Source organism: Pollachius pollachius, assembly GCF_949987615.1.
Source record: "Pollachius pollachius genome assembly, chromosome: 4".
Taxonomy (NCBI): Eukaryota; Metazoa; Chordata; class Actinopteri; order Gadiformes; family Gadidae; genus Pollachius; species Pollachius pollachius.
The window spans coordinates 15,963,858-15,982,097 of NC_136937.1; the positions used below are offsets into that span (position 1 = coordinate 15,963,858).

Sequence of the window (18,240 nt, forward strand, 5' to 3'; positions counted from 1 at the left end):
GACCTCCGATCTGACTCCCGCTCTGTTTATATCAAGTAGGCGAGGCCTATGTGACGCATTGGCTCCGGTTTCCTCACCTGTCTATAGGTGCTGCAATCTGTGGCTGGAGTAGTTATTGCAGCTTGCATGTTGGGTCCTGCTCACCTTGTGGCTATGTATAGTAATTACAGCTTATGTGTTCGATCCCGCTCCCATGTGGCTATGTGGGGACAATGCAGCTTATGTGCTTAATTTACGCAACAGCATTAAATGGCGTCAACCAATGATTGATGCTGTGTTTTGGAAAAATGTACCTCCCTGCTAACGGCGATCCTTTATTCCAGAATGTTCCCGTCATACAAGCCGTGTCTCAATTCAGGTGCCGCATCCTTCGAAGGCTGCATTTGAAGATCGATTGTGTCACAGTGGCGCGTCAAGGCTGTCCCATTCCGAAGGCTCCTTCAATAAGGCCGAGAAATGCTTCTTTTCACGGATTTGAAGGATCCACCGGCTGGATCCTTCCCAACATGTCCCAAGATTCATTGCGCATTGGATTTTTTCAGAAATGGCTTCAGAGAGAGTGGAAGCGGCAGCTGCAGCAAATTACATATTTAATGGCAAAACGATGTATTTTTTTTTATATTAGAGTAAAGTTGGGATTAAGTTTATTGTCAAAGTTCAATGACATTACGACTAGCCATATAACGTTAAGCTAATTAATTTTATATAGTATAGAATTATTATATAATCCATTTCTCCCCTCCGCTGTCCGGTTTGAACCGCAGCTGTCAGGGTTGCTAAGTGACAGGAGCGGCGCGTCGTCAAGCAAGGTAAAGGGTGCTAACGGCTTGTTACGCAAACTGGAAATGCTGCGTAGGACAGACCGTCTCATTTAACACTCACTCGGCCTTCAGTTTGGCCTTCACGGTCTACGAAGGCCACAGGGGCCGCCTCGTTCGAAGGATGCGGCCCCTGAATTGAGACACAGCCCCAGTTTCTCAAAATAAAGGAGAGGATTCATAGTCTACTGCAGCAGTTCCCAAGCGTTTCTTGGCCGTGACCTCATTTCCTGCTCTGAATATGTTTGCGACCCAGACATTAACTTTTGTGAATCTGCTTCAACACAAATAGTTTTCACCGAATCAACATCTGCCGGTGATATCAACGTCCCTGTGAACGTGATCACACACTCTACCACACACACAGTGATCAGCAGTCATTAGCTGGTGGCTATGAATCATTAGGCAATTCGTTTCTATATACAGGACGCTTAGTTTGCTGAACATGGATCCTCATATATCTATAGCTTACGTCAGCTATCTCCTGAAACCCCACCTGCAAATCAGGGGACCCCAAGTGAGGCCCCGACCCCATGGTTGAGAACCCCTGATCTAGTGGCGGGGGGGTGTTACATCAGAGCCCAAAGGTTCAGATTCGAACCCAACCAAAAAAAATACATTTCTACTGGCCTATGGCATATAAAGTGTTGACACAGACTGAAACAACAGACTGTAGTTTCAGACTGAAACCCAATACAATCTACTTTATGACCTGCATTTCCTTTTACTCTATTTGCCTTGTCCTGATTGGTTCAATGTCACCTATTCCTCTCTAGCCGACTGGAAGACAGAGCCCCACTGTAATGTGACTCCTCTCAAGGAGTCCTCCTGGCTCATTGTTTGATGCCCAAGGCCATCAGGCAGGTCTAGGGGAAGGGTGTCAGAGGAGAGTGTCGTCTCATCTCGTTTGGATACGGGCGTGTATGAAGCACTTTGTGACTTTTATTGTGATCATGAAAAAAAAACTGACATGACTTTTAAAGATCATGTGAATATCTGATGGCCGAGTTTAGAAGCCATCGCCCTTTGAACTTTGAACTTGGCCGTGGTCACCATCGCGATGACCTGCGGATCGTGAAAAATAATTACATAAAACTAATCCCAACTTTCTTTTCTAAATTATGCAATTAAAAGAACGGATCATCAGATATTTTCCATGAAGCCCTGTTTCAATAATGCAACACAATTATGCAAGCAGTAATATATTAGATCACCATGCATTCAAATTATGTTTTTCTGCATAGTTTAGTACTTTCCCATACATATCATTATGCCTCATAATGCATAATGATGATCATAATGCATCAGAAGTAGGAAATAAAATCACACATAAAAGATGCATATACTTTGACTTTATACGACTTCATAAAACCAAGCAGACCATTTTAAGGGCCGGCAATGGGCTAGGATGAACTGCCGGATAATGAGAAACATAGCTTTTATACAGCATTCAAATTTAACATTGTGGCTAAATTAAAGTCATAATAGGATTACGAGTGGTTCAAACGGAGGCGATTTGAAACCGATATGAATTACTGCTGCGTGCTTTATGGAAAGTGCTGAAACAATGTGAAGAGGCCAGCTCCATGTAATGACAAGCAGAGGGCCTCGATCCACCGACGGATGTAAGAGTGGGATGAAATTGTCCGTGTTCCGTCTGCGTAATCAGTGTTACTGACAGTCCTGTCTCCTTCAGTGCTCCATTTGATATGCCCTCAGGAGAAGGTTTCCATGCAAGGTACATACATACACCCGCCGACAGCAGAGGCCGGCTGGGTTCTCAGCAGTGCTTCTGTTTGCTCACTTCTGTATTACTGTATTACGGTCATCTGTGGCTCAATAACATCAGCACTGCCGGGGGCTGACCACTGCTAGGAACATATGAACACAGGGTATTTTTCTGGCGCTTTAAATATGAGCGATCACGTTGACCCATTTGGTCATGTTGAGCTGAATTTTAGCTGCTGTACAGCTTTACACTCTCCTTGGAAATGAGGATGGGGGTGTGTACCCTGATCCTGCCATGGGGAACCCTTACCCTGGGGAACTCTAAACCCAAGAACTCTCACCCTGGGGAACTCTAAACCTGGATAACCCAAAACCTGGAGAACCCTAATCCTAACCTTGGAGAAACCTCACCCTGGGGAACCCTCTACCTGGAAAGCCTACCTTGTGGCTTGCTGTCATGAAGCAGCTTTCCATCTGCAATGACAAGGACACAACAAAACATCTGGTTTAGTCTCACCTCAAAGCCTTTGCACGTGTGTGTGTGTGTGGTGCTCATTTATTAGAATTTGTCTGTGTGTGTGTGTGAGTATTTATTTGTCTGTGTATGTGGGTATTTATATGAGTGTGTTTTTGGGTGTGTGTGTATTTTTATTTATGTGTGTGTGAATTTATTTGAGCGTTTGCGTCTGCGTGTTTATACGACTTTATACGGGTGCATGCCTGCACGTGTGTGTACATGAGTGTCTTTGTGTGTTTAGATAGAATGTGTGCGTGTCCCTGCACGCATGTGAGTCTATAAAGCCCAGCATAGCGCTGATTATCTACAAAGTGTAATCTACGGCCACAAAGCCAGAGGCTCCCCCTGCTCCCTCCTGGAGGACGACTGAGTCTATAAAGGAGGGTACGATAGCGTCTCCGTCCTGAAGACGTTTGGCCCCAACGGCCCCTCGAGGCCCAGCGCTCTGGCCCCAGAGCCTCAGAGACGTCCGGCCCCACTCACTCTGTATGCAGAGGCCCCCGGTGCAGTTGTCGGCCCCCAGCCCGGGGCCGTCGCAGGGCCGGCCCCCGTGCCGCGGCTCGGGCTCGGCGCAGTCCCGGCTCCGCTGGCGCCCGCAGTCCACGCCGCACGCCGTCCACAGGCTCCACGGGCCCCAGCCACCGTCCACTGCAACACGCAGGGAGACGTGAGAGGGGAGATACCTTCATACACAAGCTTAGCACCTCCATACATACATAGATAAACTAAACACATACAAACATACACGACATTCAGTACATACATAGATACACTTCATACATACTGAGATAAATACACCTACATACATACACGTATGCACATACATGACAAGAGATACAAGAGATTCTGATTCTGACATACATAGATAGATACATTTACATACAAACATAGATACACGTAAGTACGTGTACACAAACACACACACACACACACACATACAAATAAACATACGTAGAAACATTCATACATATATACACGTACATACATTCAGGACGTATTGAGTCAACCCTAGTGTGTGTTTGGGTTAGCGGAAGCTTCAAGGAGTACTTGCTGTTTATCTATTGCACATATAAAGTTCATATTTTAATAGTTTTCTGGCAGTGTAATGGCTGGTTTATGTAAAGAAATTCAAGGCTCCAGTGGTTAGGCCAGTCAGTGTTCTGTCCCTAGCAAAAATTAGGGTCGGGCCACAGTGAAACCTGACGCCTGACCAGTGGTGGCAAACTGCAGGTAGGCGAGCAGTTTGTCCAGTGTGTGTTATAGGTATAAAGTTGTTCCAGGAAAAAAATCCTCCGACAGTACCTAGAATTGACACTAAAAGGTCCCCGATTCTGCCTAGTATTGGATATCGGTGAGAAAGCTGGTCTTTGTGCCAATCCGATACCATCACGTCACTAGCTAATTTACTTCACAGGAAAAGAACATCACAAACACAAGCTGTGTTATGCTGCGTTCGTCAACGGTTCTAGGTGAGAAGTCGGGAATGGCAAACGCGTGATTTCTGACCTACGTGCCTCCGAGCAACTAAGTCGGAAAAACATAGACGCTCACGCTAAATGATGCTCACAAGCAGAAATGTATTGTTATAGTTTGAAATTAGAAATTTTAATTATGTAGTTTGACAAAATAACTTATTTTACATTCACACTAGATAATTAAAGAAAGTTATGTAGAATTAATTATCTGTACATATATTTACATTACATTTTCTTATTCAGCAGAGGTTAGTACTTCTTGTTGACAGTTAGTAACACGAATATACATTCCTGTCACGTGGGAGAACCCTTCAATAAAAATAAGTTTCAATGCTAGATGCTGTATGTAATTGTTCATGTTTTTACAAAGGGTTTAACATGAGCCAGGCCATACAAAAATGATAGAAATTAATTCACATCAATACAGAGCAAGTAGTATACAGCTGTTATACTGTATGCCCCCACCAGCGTCTTGTCAAGACAGATTACGGACGAGGAAGCGTAAGGAAGAAGAAGAAGAAGAAGAAGAAGAAGAAGAAGAAGAAGAAGAAGAAGAAGAAGAAGAAGAAGAAGAAGGGATATGATGTTGGAGTATTTTGTTTGGTAGAAAACCATTCGTGGACAGGGATCTTTTGGTTTTTGCCAATTGCTCAGATCTGATGGGCTGAGGATATCGCTATTTGGAGCCAAAACAAGAGTTGGAAGAATTGTGAGCCACAGAAGCCAATGGATATCCATGGAAACAGGCATTTGTTCATAAACACCACTATTAAGTATAATTCATATTCTCACATTCATTGCTGAATAGAGTAATTAAACTGTATTCACTTTATTGATTTATGAATGAATGTATGTTACCCTTAAAAATATATATTTAAGTTATAATATGACATAATATAAATATATGAATATACAATACAAAGCAATAACCTTTATTTTCACTCGAGAGACACTGAGGTTTCCCTCATTTACAGTGGCGACTATATATATAATGCATTGCATCACAAACCTTTGCAAAAGACTCATTTGTGAGACAAGATTGGTCCCTTATAAACATACTCAATAATGTATGCAAGCACATATATATATACATATAAATATTGATGTTATATATATTGTAAAAATGTACATTAAACAAGAAAATTAATTCTTCCATCTTCAAAGGGAGGGGCCATAAAATGGCCAACATCACGATGGAGTGGTGTCCATCTGCTTGAACATAACCCTAGTAGCAATTAGCTGCTCCAAAATTGAGGGAATTTGCCATGGCTGTGAGACTTTCAACAAGACTGGGAACGTTTCACGCAAGACGACCAAATCCCAAAGCTTGGAACGGCTCCACTTCTGGTAGTGATATGAGATGGGTGCCATCTCCTGGGTGGTGGATTCTGAGTCCAATCCATTCACATTTATTGATTTAAGAATAGAGAAAGAGACAGAGAGAGAGAGAGAGAGAGAGAGAGAGAGAGAGAGAGAGAGAGAGAGAGAGAAAGAGAGAGAGAGAGAGAGAGAGAGAGAGAGAGAGAGCACATTTGTAGAGAAAGTAAGAGATTGAAAAGGGGAATGATGATGATGGAAGGGAAAGAGATGGAGAGGGCGAACAACGAAGGCAAGGCAACTTTATTTATATAGCACTTTTCATACACAAGGCAGACTCAAAGTGCTTCACATATAAACATTGTCATACAATAAAATAAAATAAAATAATAGATAAGTAAAAGAAAACATATGCAAAAAATGAGTAAAATAGATAAAAAATAAAGGCAAAGTTAAAAAGGCATTTTAAAGCATTTTATAAAATTGCAATGTATTTAAGATTTAGCAGAAAGCAAAAAGCAAACATAAAAGTCTTCAGTCTTGTTTAAAAGTGGTCAGAGTTGGGGCAAGTCTTAATCCTCATGGAGGTTATTCCAGCTATTTGTTGCATAGTAACTAAATCCTGCTTTCCCATGTTTCATGTTTACTCTGGGGATAATTAACAGATTGGTATCAGGAGATCTTGTCCCGCGCTGTTGGTATGAAATGCTTGCCCTGGTTGCAGCTTTCACTACACAGCAGCAGGAGTTGGTTGGGCTTGAAGTGCCGAGACAGCTTGTACACAACCCAAACCCTGTCTGGCCTCATGTGGTATGAGACTGTAACCCATTACCTGGAAGACAATAGGATAGGGGAGAGGACTAACAAACCAACTCCAAAACTCCAGAAACCAGAAACGGTGGAAGGTTGGGCTTGGGGCTAGCAACCCCAACTCACAAAATCCTACATGCTACAGAAATGTCGATGAAAAGTCTTGGAAAGGAAGGCTCTTCAGCGTCCCTAGCTAAAGAAAAAATGATGACGCACATGGAAAACCGCAAGGATACAATGCGTCTGAAGCTTCTTCTGACCCCTAGACGACCCACCACCATAGCAACATGGAACGTCAGGACCATGTATGCAGGAGGTACAGCAGTGATAGCGGAGGAGATGAGGAGGTACAATCTATCTCTCCTTGGTCCGGGTGAAACCAGATGGCTTCAGACAGGGCAGGTCAAGCTGGCGAGCGGAGAGTCCATGCTGTACCCCGGGCACCAGGATGACTCTGCACTACATACAGAGGGAGTAGCATTCATGCTTTCCAAAGAAGCACAGAGGGCCCTTATCAGCTGGGAACCCATCAACTCAAGGATCATCACAGCCAGCTTCCATACTACACACAAGAAAATAAACCTCCAGGTAGTACAATGCTACGCCCTCACCAACAACGCAGCCGATGAAACCAAGGATAACTTTTACAACCGACGATACCACATACTCCAGGCCAAGAAAGAAAAGGACATAATAATCCTGATGGGAGACATGAATGCCAAGATAGGAGGATACAACAATGGCTACAAACTGGTAATGGGAAGGCATGGACTAGGATCCATCAACGAAAATGGAGAAAGATTTACAACGGCTTGTGCAGACAACAACTTGGTCATCGGTGGGTCCATTTTCCCACACAAGGACATCCATAAAGCATTTTGGGTTTCTGCTGACCATACCACAGAAAATCAGATTGACCACATCTGCATTAGCCAAAGGTTTAGGCATTCATTGCTGGATGTCAGAGTTAGAAGAGGAGCTGATGCTGGATCTGACCATCACCTGGTTACAGCAAGGATCCAGCTGAAACTGAAATGCATGAAACCCAGACAAGAAAGAGTCAAATTCAATGTACAGCAATTTCAGGATATAGGCACATCGGAATTCTACCAAGTCACATGGAAGCAGAAACCCCAAGATCACTGGAGGAAACGTGGAAAGGTCTGAAAAGCATTTGGAAAGAGACATGCGAAGAAGTGGTAGGGAGAAGGAAAACAAACATCAAACCCTGGCTATCCACCGAAACGATCATGAAAGTGAGTGAGAGAAGGGGGAAGAAAGAGGTACTAAACAGAAGTAAAACCAGAGCAACAAAGGCAACAGCGCAGAAGGAATATCAAGCAGCAAACAAAGAAGTGCAAAAAAGTGTCGGAAGAGACAAAAAGAAGTACATTGAGGATCTAGCAGGGAGGCAGAGGAAGCAGCAGGAAAGAAAAACCTCAAGGAACTCTACCTCACAACATAAAAGCTCACAGGCAAGTTTAAACAAACTCAAGTACACATTAAAAACTCACAGGGAACACTCCTCACAACCAAGGAAGACCAACTAAAGAGGTGGATGGATCACTTTAGAGTACTGCTTAACAGACACCCCCCACAAATAACAGCAGAGATTCCACCAGCCGCAAACCTGTTGGAGATAAACTGCAACCCCCCAACCAAGACTGAAACCAAGAAGGCCATCAAGGCACTGAGAGGAGGCAAGGCAGAGGGGCCGGATGAGATACCAGCCGAAGCCCTCAAGGCAGACATCGAAACCTCCACCAACATGCTTCACTATCTCATGCAAATCATCTGGGAGGAAGAAAATGTCCCGCCAGATTGGATAAAGGGCAACATTATAAAGATTCCAAAGAAAGGGGACCTCAGGGAGTGTACAAACTACAGAGGTATAATGCTGCTTTCAACACCAGGGAAGGTGCTCAACCGCATTATACTCGAGAGACTTCAGATGGTGGATGAGAAACTGAGGGAAAACCAGGCCGGCTTCAGGAACAGTAGATCCTGTGGAGACCAAATAGCCACCCTCAGGATTATCATCGAACAATCCATCGAATGGAACTCTCCTGTCTTAGTAAATTTCCTAGACTTTGAAAAGGCTTTTGACAGTGTGGATCATCAACACTTACCATGGGATGCAATGTCATGTTCTCCATGAATGATGCGTATCAGAGGCCTTTGAGGTCCTGACTGAGGTGCGGCAGGGATGCTTGCTGGACTGGACTAAGAAACAGGTAACCAACGACAGCCGAACCGGCATACCAGTTTCACATACCTTGGGAGTGTAGTTAATATAGAAGGAGGATCGGAGGAGGATGCCAAAGCCAGAATTGGGAAAGCAAGGACAACATTTAACATCTTAAATAAAATCTGGAAAACAAAAAACATATCACTCAAGACCAAACTAAAAATCTTCAACTCAAATGTCAAATCCACTCTACTTTACAGGTCCGAAACCTGGAAGACAACCACCAACATACTCAACAAACTACAGACATTCAGCAACCGCTGTCTACGGCGCCTCCTGGGAATCTACTTACCCAACACCATCTCAAATGCCAACCTTTGGGAACCCACCAAATAAGAACCAATAGAGACCCAAATCAGGAGGAGAAAATGGAAATGGATAGGCCACACACTCAGAAGAAAAAACAAATCAATTACAAAGCAGGCCCTAACATGGAAACCACAAGGCAGGAGAAAGAGGGGATGACCTAGAGCCACCTGGAGAAGAACCACAGAGCAGGAGATGAAGACGAAAGGGCTGACATGGCAACAACTGGATCAGAAGACACAAGACCGAAGAGGATGGAGGGGTTTCATCGATGGCCTATGTTCCCTAGGGAACTTAAAGGCCTAACTAACTACTCTCAGGAGATCTTAGTGGTCTAGAAGGCTTATGTAGTTGAATCATTAGCCAGTTAAATATTTGGCCCTAAACCATGTGGGGATTTATAGGTTAGCAACATGATTTTAAAATCAATTCTCTGACCTACAGGAAGCCAATGTAACAAAATGAGAATTGGCGTAATATGCTCAAATTTGTTGATCTTTTTTTAGAAAACTAGCAGCAGCTGTGCTGCGTGCTGTTAGTCCTGATCGACTACGCAACTGATACCCGGAAGCAATTCCGTTATGCAACATCTCCGCGAAGAGTGTTGCGCAGGCGTTGTTTCATGTCATATCGCGGGTGGGAATCCCGAAAGAGATTCTCACTGATCAGGGCACCATTTTCATGTCACGCACGATTAGCGAACTTTATGGGTTGTTGAAGGCCATTTGCCAAGGCCATTCGCACGAGCGTCTATCACCCAGCCACGGATGGCTTGTGTGAGAGGTTTAACTGGTCGTTAAAGTCCATGATCCGTAAGTTCGTACACAAGGATGCTCGAAATTGGCATCAATGGCTAGACCCTCTGTTGTTTGCAGTGCGGGAAGTGCCTCAGACTTCCACAGGGTTTTCCCCATTTGAGTTGCTCTATGGGTGCAAGCCCAGGGGCGTCCTGGACCTCATTAAAGAAAACTGGGAGGAGGGGTCCAGTGACAGCAAAAATGAAATTTTTGAAATACAGTACGTCATGGACTTGCATACAAAACTTCACTCACTAGGGGTATTGTCACGTCAGCACTTGCACCGACCCCAGGAGTCAGAGATGCCTGTACAACAGAAGGACTAGACTACGCAATCTCACACCGGGGGACAAGGTCCTTGTACTGCTAACCGACACTAGCACCAAATTACTCGTGAAGTGGCAAGGACCCTTTGTGGTCACACGGCGAGTCGGGGACGTGGATTAGAAGGTAGCACGGTCGGACAGGGGCGAAAACAAACAGATATACCACATCAACCTCCTTAAGAGCTGGAACGATGTGGTCCCTGTTATGTTCGCGACGACGCTACCAGAGAGCGAGGATCTCGGACCGGTAGTCCCTGCTCCAGGCCCCACCCCTCCGGTTGGTTGAGGGGAAGATCGCTCGGTGAGTCAGGCGTTGGACATTATCAGCCTGCAACTCCAGTTCGCCGACGTGTTTTCGTCCCTTCCCGGTCGCACCCCGTTAATTACTCATGCCATCGAGACGCAACCCGGGTTTACGGTGCGGACACGCCCCTATAGGCTGCCCGTCCACAAACAAGACGTTGTGCGGCGTGAATTGGCAACAATGTTAGAGTTGGGCCTGATCGAGGAGTCCCACAGCGACTGGTGCAGCCCCGTCGTGCTTGTGGGGAAGCCGGACGGGTCTGTCCGGTTCTGTGTGGATTACCATAGGGTGAGCGCGGTGTCGAAGTTCGACGCATACCCAATGCCTCGGATCGACAAGCTCTTGAACCAGCTTGGCATGGCCACCTACTATACCACTCTGGACTGCACAAAGGGCTACTGGCAGATTCTGTTGTCTACAGCAGCCCGGGAAAAAACGGCCTTCTCCACTCCTCTCGGTCTGTACCAGTTCAAGGTGCTTCCGTTCGGGTTGTTTTGGGCCCCGGCCACGTTTCAGTGGGTGATGGACCGTGTATTACGGCCCCACACTGCGTATGCTGCTGCCACGTGGGGGCAGCATATGCAATGGGTAGCGTCCGTCCTTCAGTCGCTCAGACGGTAGGGGCTCATGGCCAACCCGAAGAAGTGCTTGATCGGGCAGAGGGAGATCCACTATCTGGGGTACCACCTGGGGGGGCGTAAGGTCCGGCCACAGGTCGGTAAGACTGCGGTGGTCGCCGCCTCCCCTCGGCCCAGGACCAAGAAGGAGGTGAGGCGGTTCCTGGGGCTGGCAGGGTACAACCGGCAGTTTGTGCCGCACTTCTCGGACCTAGCCAGCCGCTTGACCGACCTCACCCTGAAGAGGGCCCCAGATACAGTCCAGTGGTCGGATCCATGGCATGTGTCGTTTGAGGCTATTAAAACAGTCCCCTGCGGGGAAGCGGTCCTGTGTGCTCCTGACTTTGATCTCCCTTTTTCCACGCAGACAGACGCGTTGGACAGGGGGTTGGGCGCGGTCCTGACCCAGCAGGTGGAGGGGGCCGACCGACCGGTGCTGTACCTGAGCCGCAAACTGTCAGACCGGGAGGGTCTGTACAGCACAGTGGAGAAGGAGTGTCTTGCCATCCGATGGGCGGTCGGCGCCCTTCGCTATTATCTGCTGGGTTGCACATTCATCCTCTACTCCGACCACGCCCTCCTCCAGTGGCTCAACCGCATGAAGGATTTCAACACAAGGATTACCCGGTGCTACCTCGAGTTGCAACCCTTCAATTTCCGGGTTGTGCACAGATCTGGGCCACAGACTTCATCTCCCGTTCCGGGGGGGGGGAGTGACTTGGCGGCTGGATGTGTCCCTGGCCTGTGTCGGGCGGTGGAGGTGTGTCGGGGGACGTGCGGCATCTGGCCTGGAGAGGGAGCAAGGGCATGTTGGGAGCACACCAGGTCTGTTGGGTGGATTGGGTCTGATTGCGGGCACCTGCTTGCAATCAGACCAATCAGGGAGTGTGTTTTTATGTGCCTGCTTTATCTTGTAGTGAGGAGGATCGGGAGCAGAGAGGAGTGACTGAACCACATGGACAATCGGTGCAAGAGATCCCCAGAAACGCTCCATGTGACCTCCTTGGCGGATTTATGATTTGTGATTTGTTGAACTGTCCATAGTCAAAATAAACGAGTTGCTTGTGCTGAAAGGCAACCCTGATGTCCATGTGCTCTGTGGATCTGGTACAAGCTTTCTTCCACGAAGGGCCAACTTGAGAGAGAGAGAGAGAGAGAGAGAGAGAGAGAGGATCCTTTGGACCAAGACTCAATTAGAAGCTACAACCTCTCTTTATGCAGCTTCCTGTGGTCCTAAGTTCCTGTAGTCCACCTGGTCAGCTTTTCTTTCAACCCCCCCGACCAAAAAAAAAGCAAAAGATGATGTTTCGTCCCCTCTCCCTCTCACAGGAGAGGGTCTGTGTACAATGCTACACCATCCTGCTGACTTTGAACACAAAGTCACCTTGATTGTGTCATATTTCATCAAGCCTCCTCCCCACCTTGACATTTCCATAAAGATCCACCCCTCTTTCTAATTGTTAATCTAAATGCAAATTTTTCTTTAGTGCGAAAAGAAGGAACGGACGAACGACCGAACAAACGAACGAAGGAAGTAAAGAAAGAAAGAAATAAGAAAAAAATAAATACATTCAGGGGTGGATACAGAATCCCTCTGAAATAGAGAGAGCAAGGGGGGGTCTGTTGGTTTGAGGAATAGCAGAAGGATTGTTTATAAAAGTAGCCCCTTACTCTCTGCCTCCCAGTGTAGCTTTCTTATGCAAAGCCCACTGATAACAAAGTTAGGGCTATCAGCCTGGGAACACATACTTGGAAAGTGCAGATTATGTTTAGGATTAGATATCTGGCTCTCCTCCTCAGCACTTTCACAACTTTAAGCTTCTTTCTCTCTCCTCTTTTCCCCACGTTTTCGCAGTTCCTGAGAATTACATGATTGTGATCGACACAACTTAACTCTTGGTCATTCATTATTTTTCACTGTTCTTCCTTTCCTCTTCTACTCTCTCTCTCTCTCTCTCTCTCGACTCCTCCTCCCCCAATTTGTCAGAGCCTAGCGAGCAAGACCTTGTCTACGGTCACATGACCACATGTCCAATGGGGGGGGGGGGGGGGGCGGGGAGAGGTGGGTCAGGTGGAAACATACCTCACTTCTACCAATGAACAACTGCTCTGCTGACTCAGCATTTCTTCCCAGGTTTGCAGAAAAACTAAAAGCCTTTTGTTCGGTTTCACTGTGAAAAGCAGTTATGTGATTCAATATTCACTGGGGCTTGTTCGGTTCCCCAGCTTTTCTTCTTGTCTTTGGCGTTGGGTGCCACTAAGGTTGTGATGATTTATATCTGTTGATCTATCATTTATAGTTTTTTGCCGTCTATTATGTATTAGTATCATTTGTTAGGTCTTCTTGAAACTGCTTTTGGTAAGAATCGAGAGATGTAAAGAATATAACACGTTTTTTAAGCAATCAACCAACATCCCTTCATTTCTCCACCAGTGGGAAGTGAAGCATTTCATGAATCTGTGATTGACGGGCAAGATGGCTCCACCAAACCAATCAGGGAAGATATGCACTGATTGGCAAGAAATGAGCCGGGAGTCAAGCTCAGTCAACTCCTAGCGGATATTCTCACAGCGCATTTCACTCAGTAATAGCTGACGGATGGCGATGCCATTTCTAAAACATTACACTCAAACATAAGCTTGTACAGTTGACCTACAGCCCCTTATTGGATACACTTATTTAACTGTACACCAAAGTGCAGTAAGTGTATGTTCTTCATAATAGGGTGGGTGGTGGAGTGAACCCGGACAGAGTGTGTGTGGTGGAGCTCACCTGGACAGAGTGAGGTGGAGCTCACCTGGACAGAGTGAGGTAGAACTCACCTGGACAGAGTGTGTGTAATGGAGCTCACCTGAACAGAGTGTGTGTTGTGGAGTTCACCTGGACAGAGTGTGTGGGGCTCACCTGGACAGAGTGTGTGTGGTGGAGCTCAACTGGACTGAGTGTGTGTGGTGGAGCTCACCTGGACAGAGTGTGTTGCAGGTGCTCTTCTGCACCGACATGCCCTCGCAGAAGGCCCCCCCGTTGAGTGGCACTGGGTTGGTGCAGGTGCGCGAGCGCTTCTGCAAGCCCCGCCCACAGCGCACATTACACAGCGACCAGTCGGTCCACAGAGACCAGCCGCCGTTCACTGGGAACACACAAACAAAAAAACAAATGGGTTACCATTATATGAAGAAAATAATTAAATTTAATAGAAAATTATTTTCATCACATTTAATAGAGATGTATTAACTGCCTTTTGCATTTGTGTTGTGGCCTTTAACTTGTGTTTTCAGATTTCTAAGCATTTTGGACATGCAGTTGATACAGCAACATGAAGCTAACATCGGCCCCCCTGCTAACCTAGCTCACCGTAAACGACCACGGCAGCGTTGGCGCTGCGCCGCTTGGCCACGATGTTGCTCGACAGACAGGTGTAGTTGCCCGAGTCGGACAGGCGGGCCTCGGAGATGATGAGGTTGTGGTCGGCTCTCGCGCCGACGTTAGCCTTCCTGTTCAGTGGTTCGTCGTTCTTCAGCCAGGATACCTGCAGACAGAGGGGACATGAAACGCTTTTAAAGCTACAGATTTTAGGGTTTTAAAAGCAGAAGGGAGCAAGATTTTGTAAACAAACGACCTAAATAAACGCACCGTCCCTCTCTGTCCCATCCCTCTCCGCCATTGACAAGTCTGGATTTCTATTGTTGTCCAAAAAGCAACACATGACAAAGAGCAGCCCTGTTGCGTAGCAACAATAAACCGTGTCTTATTCAATTTGAAGTTTTCTACATACTCTGCACGAGTAACTGCACATATGCATGGGATTGTTGAGTGTTCTTGGCTGACTCAATTTAGATGTTTATTGAAAAGGAAAAGGATCGCCCTGAATTTGTCCTAAAGATTGATTCTGCAGTCCGAACCAATAACGATCCTGTCACTCTTTGAAATCAGCCAGGATCAATGTCGACTTCCAGCAACGCAGATTAGACAATACTTACGAAGGAAGTGAGGATTTGAGGCTGTTTGATCAGTTCTGCATCGTTGTCGGCGATAAGAAGAACATAATTAGACAGGCTTTGTTCTTGGGACAGTGTGACCTGAGGGCCAAAGTCCTTCAGTCTCTACTTCATCAACACTTTTCCGAAACACATCCTCAACACTCACACAAGAGCTCCACAAACTACCAATATCACACAAACAACTATTTTTTTGATCCCAATGATATAATTATAAAGTTACTGTAAGATAACACGTTGAGATTCAAATTTGCCGAAAACCTCCCCCATCACACACTTCCACACTCCCCTCATACGCAATGCGGTTGGAGCATACAGAGATCACCTGAAACAACAACACCTACACCCTGGGAAACATATCTTATTGACATCATGGGTTTATGAGCAACAGTCAGATAGTCCAACTGGGTAACAAGTTAATTTGAATTGAGTCCGGCCTACGTGGTTATTTGAAGTAATCTGGGATCCAGCGGTTACAGTCTGGAGGAGGAGTAGGCCTTGTCTCCTCGTACCGAGGAAACCTCAATCCCGTGAGTGGATGAAGCTGTCAGAAGGGGATTTAAAATCTGTATTTTTACAGTGCCCAATCCACACAGTGTTTACAACAGTTTAATACTGCTGTCCGGGTTTGTGTTCACCAATTACACGCTCACAGATTCCGGCCTCCAGCCACATGAACAGCCGAAAAAGAAAATAGGAAGCGAAGGAAGTGAAACGCCCCATTCAGCCGGCTTTGTGCTTGTCTTCCTCAGACTCTAGGCGGGAACCTATAGTCTGATTTGTGAGATTAAGTCCAAACTAAAACACATTTCTGAACACGTAAAATATTGGGCAGGTAAATTCCTTCAAAATGTAAATGGTAAATTTACAATTGTCTTTTAGAGGCCAGACAGAAGCCGGTGGTAATCTGTCCGACGTAACCAAACCGTGGGCATTAGGAAAGCTGGGCGCGGGTCAGATCTCCTTCCATTACTAATTCAGCAGCGGCTCTAGTGAGTAAATGTAATTAGAAATTACTTACGACTGGCCCTGTGAATTGCTATAAGTGCGTCACTGGACTGAGCCTTTCATTGAGGAGACTGACTTTGGGCTCCAGGGGGAGGTGCCTGTTGATTTATGGCTGTGTGTTTGAGGATTAAAAAGTCAACATTATTCTTGAGGCGTATGTGATTGTGTGTAGAAATGTCTGTGTGACAGATTGTGTGTGTGAGTGTAAGAGGGATAGAATGGGCGTGTGTTTATGCATGTTGTGTTGCTGTGTGTGATTTCATGTCTGTGCATGTGCATTGGGCTTCGGTGTGTGTTCTGCGTGTGTGTGTGTATGTGTCTTTGTTTCGTGATCTTTGTGTTTTCTTTCTGTACGTATGTGTGCTCCCTGTGTATGTGTTTGCGTTTGTTTACATTTGTGTGTGTGTGCATTCAGTGTGTGTTCCTGGTGTTTGTGTGTCTATGTTTGGTGAACTGTGTGTGTTCTTTGTATACGTGTCTTTTTGTGTGCTCCCTGTGTGTGTCTGTTCCGTGTGTGTGCGTGTTGGGGAGTGACTATTTGCAGAGGGAACATAACAGCAGCCAACACGCTCCGAGATTGCTTTGCTCTTTCGCATCCCGAAAGAGAAATGTAGCTGTGAAATCAATAAATCAGGGGGCGCGTTGTCACAAGTTTCCAGATTCTGTTTTCTTCTTCTGATGGGCACACAAGTCTTTCATCATGCCTTTAATTTCCTTCTTCTTCTCAGTCATTGATAGTCGTGCGGACGGGTGAGCTCCGCGCAGTTCCTTCTTTCCCTCCCAAGCCACCATTTATTTATAACCTCCGTTTGCAGATTCAAACCCCCCCCCCCCCCCCCCCCTTCTACGCTCCTCTCTGATGGATGCTGTGGGAGCTGTCGTATATCTAACTGTCATTGCGGAACATCAAGAAAATGTCCATATTGACACCTCTGATCGTTTCTCAATACGTTGTTCCACCCCCCCCCCCCACTGAACTCAGAGAAATTGCGTTTAAAGAGCAATGATTATAACGTCAAACGCTACATAGAGCTGATGTATTTCAATAAGACATCTGAATTGGAATGCGTCCCCCAGTTCTCTGACATCTCACATGTGTTTGGAGAGGATAAACAACACAAGAGAGGACGGTACAAATCTCTTTTGCACAGTTTCGCGCTAAATCTTTGTTTTGATCAATGTTTAGAGTTAAGCTGTAATTTTCTCATATGGAAGCAGTTGTGGGCATTACATTACAACAACATAATCTTTTCACTGAAATCACTCAGTGGAAAGATTATGTTGTTGATTATTAATTTGAGTCCCAGTGTTTGGTTTATCAATGTCCTCATCGCTACCCAAACGCTAGCTTATCTGGGCGAGGCTAAGATGTGTACTAATCAGGGGCGTAGGAATGAGTTAAACATTGGGGGAGACACATATCGGAAACCTGACAGATCCAGTGTAATTTTTAGGTGGAACAAATGCGCCTGTCTCCGATATTGGAGGGGACACGTCCCCTCCGTTCCCCCCGGTTCCTACGCCCTTGGTACTAATCATAGATTCTTGTGACGACCTACTTGTGCAAGCTAATGGTTAACTTTGCGATACACAGATTGACGTGTTGAGATGCTAAATACATTAGGAAATTATATTGTTGGTGGGAAGATACATGATTGAAATAATTAGATGAATCAATCATTGTAATTAGTAACCGGCTCCGTTTCAAAATAATCACTCAGCGAAAACTCCTGATAAGTGTTTAATAAATAACAAATAAATAAATCGAACACACCTGTTACCTGTTTTTGGTCTTTCCAAACAAACCACGTTGCAGCTCTTCATTTGTATATAATAACGACAAGCTCAGTACCTGTTCCTAGAATCCAGTAAGGAGACCGAGACCTCATTACTTTTATGAACCACAGGCCTGAGCCACAAAGTCATTCTACTTACAAGCCTTTTTTTATCCACCGTTAATATGGCCGGTG

At 45.7% G+C, this 18,240-nt stretch overlaps 1 protein-coding gene across 1 annotated transcript in view; it reads right to left on the reverse strand.

Annotated features, from left to right (window-relative positions):
• LOC307074201 (netrin receptor UNC5D-like) overlaps window positions 1–18,240 on the reverse strand; it is a gene marked incomplete at both ends in the record, with an annotated part of 180,244 nt that overhangs the window by 42,631 nt on the left and 119,373 nt on the right. The window contains 4 exons of the mRNA XM_079734229.1: window positions 2,988–3,020; window positions 3,547–3,711; window positions 14,227–14,394; window positions 14,619–14,793. Coding sequence (XP_079590355.1) covers window positions 2,988–3,020; window positions 3,547–3,711; window positions 14,227–14,394; window positions 14,619–14,793 — 541 coding nt within the window. The remainder of the gene's footprint in view (window positions 1–2,987; window positions 3,021–3,546; window positions 3,712–14,226; window positions 14,395–14,618; window positions 14,794–18,240) is intronic.